The sequence below is a fragment of the Lepidochelys kempii genome, chromosome 4 (genome assembly GCF_965140285.1).
Source record: "Lepidochelys kempii isolate rLepKem1 chromosome 4, rLepKem1.hap1, whole genome shotgun sequence".
Taxonomy (NCBI): Eukaryota; Metazoa; Chordata; order Testudines; family Cheloniidae; genus Lepidochelys; species Lepidochelys kempii.
The window spans coordinates 41,377,487-41,386,373 of NC_136383.1; the positions used below are offsets into that span (position 1 = coordinate 41,377,487).

Consider the following 8,887-nt stretch of genomic DNA (forward strand, 5'->3'; position numbering starts at 1 on the left):
CTCATTTGACTAGTTATACTAAAATACTAATACACTTGAGCAATAAAATAAATAAATAAAAGAATAAAACCAAAGATTTCTTCTCATTTGCTTTTAAATGGGACTATGCTCAGAAAAGCAACAGTAAAAAAAGGGACTGTGGCGGTAGTGTATATTTATGATCTCTCAGTGGACTTCCACTCCACTTTTGCTCAGTAAATAAGTAGATTTTTTTTTCCCCAAACTGCAAGACCTGTAAAACTCAATCTGAAAGCAAAGCATGTTCTCATCACTTAAAAGGGAGGTAAAAGCCATCCTGAAATTGGAACTTTGTTGACAATACAGCAGCCAGAAAAAAATCCAGCTCATTCCCTGATAGCCCTGCAGAGTCAATATTGCTAACAGGAGGAAAAATAATATACAGTAAACTTTTGTCTCTAAAGAAAGCTGACTGAATACACAGATTGAGTAAGATTTTAAATCAAATTTCTGACCATGAAACACAAAAGCTCTAGCCCTTTACACATTTTTCAAACACATGTCATTCCAGTGAACAACACAGCTACTAATGTAGGTGAAGTTACTTATGTGCATGTAAATGTACAGGATGACAGCTTTTATATGGCAACTTCTGGACATATGATTTACTGCTGCCCAAAGCGATGTACTCCAGTACTACATAAGCTTTCGTTTCCAACTCCGACACCCAAAAGCAATATATACCCCAACTTCAAACTTGCACCTAACAAAAAATGTTCAGTGACCTCCTATGCTTTTGTATAAAACAGATCAGCATACGTGGTCACACATTTCATGCACTTGAAGTTCTACTGCTTTAACACTGCTGACACTGTTAAGGTTTTGCATTAGAATGCATGTTTGACAAAACAGAAATATATATAGTCTTTATATATCCATTGGAAATGGAAGTGAAAGCCTTATGGAACCCTAGAATATGGGAAGATGACAAAGAATGTGGATGTCTCTCCCTTTAACATTTTCATGCCTATGAATTTTTTGGGTGGATGGTGTATATCTTGCTGCAACCTTAACTGTCACTAAATGTAGTTCTGTTTATTAATTTCCTTGTTTTGCCTTAAAAAAAAAAACACATTTTTTTGCTATACCTCAGTGGATAACTCCCCAGAATCAAGAAGAGCTGAACCTCCATAGGAATCAGAGGGAGAACCTGTGATGCTGAAATTGCTCCTGTGACAACCCTCCTGAAGAGCTGTGACATGCCACACTAGGTTATGCTTCCATGAAAGTTTAATCCCTATTTAAAAGCAAGCGTATGAAGAAGAACCCTCTATGTTTAGCACAGATGACAACCTATCAGCTACAGGAACTTCCATGAAGAATTCCATGCAACACAGACTTGGAGCAGCTCTTCCCTTATCTTCTCATATCTTGGTATTCATGGCCTTAATCAATAACAAAGGTAGCTAACTGCCTGGGAATTTAAAAAGTTAGAAGACTTGAATTCTTCTTGTCCTCTTTCCCAGCTCCCGGAAATTTCTCCTGGGCTATAAGTGTAGTCGACGAATTTCTCTCCCCCAGCTCACTTTCAACTCCATCCTAAATGAAGATTCAGCAGGCTTGCTTTGATGCAGCTATTTTCCATTCTGGCAAAAATATTATAGAATATACTACAGGCAAACACTACTTCTGTATAATGGATATTCTAGAAATCAGCATATGAGGAGCAATATGGCCAAAGGACAGATCCCAGAGTATTTGAAATTTCTTTAAAAAGGGGTACAAAGGAAAGTAAGGGGCCAGGAGAATTGCCAAAGGTGGTGATATATGAACTATTAGTTTCAAACTACCACGCACAATTCAAATAGCACTCCAAGTTTATATTTTGTTTTGATTTTTGCCATTTCAATGTTTTGTTTTGAAAGAGATAAGCTCCCATTAAACACAACTTTAACTTATGTTGCAGCTAACCATTGCACTGTAACATTCAATAAATAACCACTCAATTTATGGAAATTAGAAGTGAAAGTATTATTTACTATCCACATAGCATGGTGATAGGTGCATTTTAAATACCTACACAGTAGTGCTTGAGAAAAGTATTATATTAACAGCAGTGGAGTCTGGTCGTACACTGGTGACTGTTGTACCTGCATTACGAGAAGTACAAACTTGCCTACTACCCCACCTTGACAATGTACCTCACTGCCTGACCTAGAATGACAATATTGAATGGTTAGGGAAACAACTATTCTTCCAACACTGGCTGAGATGGTCAAGTAAATAAGCTAATTTATGCCAGTTAAAGAAGAAGGCTGCATAATGTGGACATGTGAGCACTGAGACCATTGAATCTTTCCCTCTCACAGCCACAGACCATCCAAACAGCCGCCGTATAGTAAGTAGTAAAAGTATTCTAAACCTCTTTGAATTTTAACATGAGGGGAAATTTCATTAAGATATACTAGCAGATTCAAGTTCCCACTGACTTCAATTTTTACCCCTCGGGCCTTTTTAAATTCCCTATATTATGCAATCTTATTTTTAGTTCCCCCCTTCCCTCCTCCCTTTCATTTTATTAGTTTCTGGTCTCTTTTACTTCAACCTTTACTCCATTTTTTTTTTCATTTAAACTGTGCTCTGCACCTTTAAATCCACAAAGAATAAGGGGTTTACCTTGTTTCAGGAGCAAGGGAATCCCACAGAAGATTACATCTGTACCCGAGTTGCTCCTTTGTATAAAACACTTAGTGGTATCAGCAGAGCAGAGCAGAATCTTGTCACTGTCATAATGCTCCTGCTGGCACCAGTGGAAAAGATGTGTGTGCAGAAAGAGCATAGGCATGTTACTCTGCTGAGATTGGAGGTGTTCTGTGAGGGATAAGGAAATAGGATAAAAAGGAGAGGCAGACTCTTGCTTCTTCCTTCCTGCTTTCCTCCCTCCATTACTGGGTCTATATCCTGAGCCCTCAGCAGCAGAAAGGGGCAACTGCATTTGCTTCACTATTAGTGCTACAGCAAGCTCACTAGTGAAGCACCATGTACAGAAGTGTGATCTGAGGACAGGGAGGCAAAAAGCACAGACCTGGGAGGAAGACATTAAAAAGACAAAGAGGACTGGGAGAATCCAATACAAGAACTGAAAGTGTAACAGCAGGGAACACTGATTTAGGACCATGTTTAGTCTTCATTCCCTTGGCCAACAGGGACTATTTTCAATCATTTCACATTTAAACTTTGAAAACACAAACAGTCTATATAGTTTTGAAAGTTTATATAGTTTCAAAGTTTAAATACTCAGGATCAACCTAATATGAAAAACCGCTATTCCAAATTAGGACTTTACAAGTCATTTAAATAACCAATATATTTTTCAAGAAAATGAATACTGTACCAGTAATGTAGTGCTTGAAGCATAAGGGTAATTTTTTATTAATACTGCCCATGTTTTTCAACACTGGATGCTTAAAGTTAGGCTCAAATCCATACTGAGGCCAGGTCTACAATATAAGCTTCTGCTGGCATATTTAGCTCAGTCAGAGATGGGAAGAGGTGTCATCCCTGACTGACACAGCTGTGCCGGCATGTCTCTCCCCTGGGGGTAGGTTTACTATACTAATACAAAGCATAGGTCTGCCAGTATAGCTGCATCAATATTAGAAGCACTTTATAAGTGCCAACTAACTAAACCAGCAGAGTGATCCAAGGTAGACAAACTAAGTTACATAAAGTGGTCCAATTTTCAAGCGTCTAGAATTTAGTCATAATGGAGTGTCTAAAAATAACATATGAACCTAACTTCAGGTACTCATTCCAAAAAACTCTTTGCCCCTGTTGAAGTCTCTTATTTTAACTTTAGACTTCTAACAAGTACAGATAGCATAGCTTCATCTGACATTTTCTGCAATTAAATTAAATTTAAAGCTTTGATCCTTGCAGTCTTTTGAATCTAGAACATCTAAAGGAAACAGCAACAAGGAGTGAAGGTAAGACAAACAATAATCTAAAGCAAAGAACTTCAGCTGCAAATGTGTTCATTCCCGAACTATTTTGTGATAGAAAAATGTGCTTATCAAGAGGAGTGCCCAAAAGCAGTACTACCAGCAGCAATTCCTTCTTTTAGTTTTACATCCAGTGACTGATATTTATCAGGAGGCCTGCTCAAGTTTTCCCACACTCTTGATCTCATTTCTCTTTCAATTGTGCATCCAGTTTTAGGAACAGTTTCAAAAGATTATAAATGGGTGGGAGAAAGAAGGTTAATATATTAAACTGAATGAATTAGTTTACTTGATTTTACCTTTTTGAAGAAAAGGAATTAAAAAATAATACATTTGAAAAGCCTCATTTTTCACAATTATACTGTTACAATTATATTGTTCACTATGCATAAATAGTTTTAAGCATCTGCAGCTCCTAATCTCTCTCGCCTTTTTAACTTTGTTTTTCAGTACCTTTACAATCTCAAATTCTCACATCCACACTTCAGTTTAGTACTCCCAGTGCTAGTAGTATAATTCCATTTCTCTGTTTACAGCTACCAGAAGTGAAAGTGACCAATACCTATCTTTAAATCAGGCACCAGCACTAGCCCCTGATGGGCAGAGTCAGTGGGTTCCATGCAGAAGCAGGGTTCTGCCCATGCAGAAGCAGGGTTCTGCCCATGCAAACCCTGTTGCAAGTTCATAGCCTAGAATGAAAAATATTTTGTTTATAAATCTAAACAAGCTTATAATAGTAACTATTTTAAACTTTAACTGGGGGGAGCTGTGGGGGGTGAGGAAGGAAAAGAAGGTATGATCAACTTAATGCTTGTGAAAAATGTTGGTTTGAAAGCGCTGGAGACTTAAAATCCTATTTATCCACAGGGCAAAAACAGAACAGGTACTGTAATGCAAGCTTCCCTCATTCCACTTTGCCAGTGTGATCAGGTACTGTTCTTCAGTTTCAGTGGCTATTTAGCTAACCCTTCGGCTGAGACTGAAAGGAAAAATTCTTTTAGTGATTTTCGTAATGTGGACATTAATCCACTTAGACTTCAGAGACCACTAAAACGTTCACACAGGCCACTTGAAAGCCATGACGTAGCTACTGTTAACTTGGGAAAGTTTCATACTAATGACCTACTGGTAAAAATGCCAGTATTCCACTACAAATACTGTATTGAGTCACTGTCTTTACTGTTTTTTCCCTTCATTTTAATTGTTTACATTAAATTAACCTCTTATGCAGCTATACCAAAAAAAGGAGGGTCTAGTGCTGTGATCAATTATACACACCTGAAGATCTTTCTGTAAGTTGCTTTACAAACAATGATCATCAATGTTCCTTCTGCGGATAAAAAGCTTTCAAACAGTATGCTGAACACATTTTTGTATTGCAAGGAGCACTGATGGCAAAAATGAATACTGCAATGTTGAGCTAGTGATTGCACTCAGTTATTCAGTTTCTATGATTTTGCTAAAAAAATTAATGCACACATCTTAAAAGTTATTTCTACACAGAGTATGGATTCCATAGTTTTTTTTAAATATCAACTGAAAGAATAGTTATGATTCTGTACCACCTTATAGTGTGAAAAAGTGGTAATTCTGTAAGTAGTTATATGAATTTAGTGCTATCTATGCATATTTAAGTGAGATTGTTAAATTAAAATTAATCTTTTTCCTACCTGATCTTGTGGGATACAAGCCGGGGTTTGATGCAGGATGGCAATTCTTAAGGTCTACCTTGTCCACTATCCTGTCTGACAGTGGCAAGTACCAATACTGCAGAATTCTTACAATTCCTCTGAACTATGGAGATGTGGGATAATCTGCCTTCCCCCTCCCCCATGGGCTTCAGTAGCTATTCTTTAAGGCCCTATCCCTCCAAAAATATTATAGCTCTGGATATTTTTTATATTCATAATTGTATTTTGAAAAGAAGATTTATGTGAGCTATGAGAACAGGAAGTTAGATTTTTTCCCCCCATGACAATTTTGGAAGCTAGGAGAGCAATCCATAAACATCAACAAGCATATTTTTCCTGTCTGTTAAGTGCTCTAGGCTCTAGGCACTATATAAACACAACATGGTTTTATTTTTACCTTTTAAATGCTTCAGCAGGATTCCTCTCACATTCCCCAGGTTGCAAGAGACTTTGAACTGCAGGATCTCTTAGTTTGTCTTCATATCCCTGGATGAGTCCACTGCGGCAGATTTGGGTAACTAAACCTCTAATAAACCCTCCTACACACAGTGTATCAGAATCTTGGGCCCTGCAGAAGTGGAAAGCTAGAGCTTGGCGATGCAAGCCTCTTTGTAGGCTTGCAGGTGAGCTTGGCCACAATAATTCAGTACTGAGGGCTGTCTTCCCACTACCAGGCCCTCCTACCAACAACACCCCCCAGGCAGTTCCTTTCCCCGAGACAACACTAGCATTATTCCCAGAACTTGCTACAAGAGATGGTTTGTTGGCAGCAGTGTTGCTGCAGTTAGCTTTCTCCTGAAGGCAGTGCTGAAGCTTGTGGAAAACCCACTCCCTACAGTAAAACTGCTTCCCTTGTAGCAAGCTTGTTTGAGCCATTTTGTAGACCTTTGTCCCTGGGATTGGTCATAAGCAGCAATACATCTTCAACATCTTAAAGTCTGGATATAAGGATCCATCTTCTGCATGGAACCAGCCAAAGGGTGACAATGAGTTAACCCTTCTTGTAAAATAGCCTCTTTATAAGACAATCAGAGTCATTCCATTCAAATGCTTTATCATGATTAGAGTGTAGCTGTTCAACTGCTTACGTGGCGAAGCGATGCCTGGTACCAAAGGCTCAATAATACTTCTCATATGGCTCAAAAGGTAACAATTCCATGACTACACCTGTAGTTTATACAGTTGTGCATGTTCCCAGAGTACAGGAGACAATGCATCTGAAGAAACTGAAAGACTTTTTTTCAGTATGTATTAGATGCCTCTCAATTCCAAACATTAATCTTTCTGGATTCACATTGAGAAAAAGCTGTCCACAGTAAAATACAGCTTCTGAGGAGTCTCTACAGAAGATTTTTTTCTTCAAAATGTAAAATTTATATTGCAAACACGTAGATCTGTACCACTTCTTGTGAATTGATCAATATAAATACCAAACCTTGCAGGCTTCATACATCTGGGCAAGTACCAGGGAAGTGCTTCAAATTATGGTCTCTTATGTAGCAGAGCTGAAAATGTTAACACCTCCTTAATGTAGGACAAGTGCTTCCTTCCAGATCTTGAATTCTTCCTCAACTCTTTCTCAGAGATCTCAATTGCAAGATGTCAAAAAGTTCTTCTCTGGACCTATGAAATAAAGAACAAGACAATGATTTTAACTCCAGGTGCAAGAAATCACATCATGATTTTACTATACATCTGCTAAAACCAAGAACTCATATTCCCCATTTGTACCAATTTCTGAAAGTCTTAAAGTTAATCTCAAACTTACTGAGGAGAAATAAGTTTAGTCAAGGTTCTCCTACTTCTGCTGTGGGTACCAGCTACCATTAGTCACATTCACATCCTTTGATTGGCTTTAAAGTGACCTCAAAACCACACCAAGGAAAGTAAGCCTCCCACTGATCCTAAGGAGACACATGCACCCTATTATCCTGAACGTCCTTCCCTACCAACATTTGTTCATTTGATTATCCTTTTACTTGCTTTCTCTACTGCCAGGTGTATTTTTACATACCAGTGCTGTCCACAGCTCTCTTTACACACTTCTTTGTTCATGATTTGTATGCATTAGGGCACACAGCAGCCTCTTGGAGTCCCATTTTAATACATCCACCGCTAACAACCTATGGTTTATTCTTGTGCAGCACATTTCTGTTATCGGTACTATTCCCTCTGGCTGGGTTCAGTATTCTTTCTTTTTTGGTTCTTTGCTTTAGGTCCCCAGTGCAGGTTTTTACATTTCAGCTGATACACAGGCAGGGCTAAAGAGTCACTTCACCAGGTCCTGGCTGGTCGAGCTACATTTTTACACCAGGACTGTCGAAATGAGCAGCTGTGAGCTCTCTCCCCCCCCCCCCCCCCGTCTGCGTCTCATACACACCACACCAGAGACACACGCCCTGTCCCTCCCCCCGGCCCCACGCAGCAGAAACCGCCTGTGAGCACACAGCGCCCGGCACAAAGATCCCAGCCAGCAGCAGCCCCGCGCCCCTCCTCCTCCTCCTCCTCCTTCCCGGGTGCGCTCGACTTGTCCAAGCCCCTGGGCCCTCTGAACCTCCCCGGCTCCCCGCCCGGCCCCGGGCTCACGCCCGCGGCCACACGCCGGGTTTCGCCCTACCCCGGCTCGAGCGGCAGCCGCAGCTACAGACACAGGCTCAGCCCCCGCTCGCTCTGCCGCAGGGTCGGACGGAAGCAACGGCGGCGGCTCCGGCAGCGGCGGCGACTGCACCAGGAGCCGCCGCCGCCCGGCTCCCCCAGCCCGGCTCCTCGGGAAGGGGCCTCCGCGGCTGCTCGGTTACCTTCCCCGGCCACCTCCGCTCCCCGCCGGCCGCTGCTCCCGCACGGCGCGTCTCTGCCCCGTCCCCTCCCTTGTTCTCGCTGCCGAGCCCTGACGTCCGTGACTGTCTCAGCCCGTCTGGTCCGCTCGGCTCCTCCCTGACCCGCCCCAGCCCCTGCGCTCGGGCCGCGCCCCTTCCCCTCTCAGCCCTGCCTCTTCCCCCTCCTCTCGGCAGCGGCCCCGCCCCCTGCCCCTCGCGCGTGCGACGGCGGTTGGGGGGGGGGGCGTGGTGGGACAGATGCTGCGTGACATCTGGGGAAAGAAATAGTTCGGGGCGGAGGGAGATGAGTTGAGTAGCTCGTATCCTTCTACCGCCTCATCACCCACCCTGCCCCCCCGCCTGGGGCTTTGTCCTGCAGCGTGCGTCGCCTGCCCCCCCCCCCCCCCAACTATCGGCAATA

At 41.9% G+C, this 8,887-nt stretch overlaps 1 protein-coding gene across 8 annotated transcripts in view; it reads right to left on the reverse strand.

Annotated features, from left to right (window-relative positions):
* Positions 1-8,579, reverse strand: part of ANKRD50 (ankyrin repeat domain 50) — a 49,138-nt gene extending 40,559 nt beyond the window's left edge. For 2 of the 8 annotated variants that reach the window (XR_012158551.2, XM_073341077.2), the window contains exons 1-2: positions 8,449-8,579; positions 6,048-7,273 (exon numbers count right to left, since the gene is read on the reverse strand). Coding sequence is in view for 3 of the 8 variants with exons in the window: in XM_073341077.2 (XP_073197178.1) it covers positions 6,048-6,526 (479 nt within the window). In the remaining 5 variants the exon portion in view is untranslated. Of the gene's footprint in view, positions 1-2,634; positions 2,830-4,521; positions 4,649-5,237; positions 5,290-6,047; positions 7,274-7,664; positions 7,990-8,267; positions 8,413-8,448 lie in introns of those variants that run through there. The other 6 variants (XM_073341083.2, XM_073341082.2, XM_073341080.2 and 3 more) reach the window with 6 other exon arrangements.
* Positions 8,580-8,887: the final 308 nt, after the last annotated feature.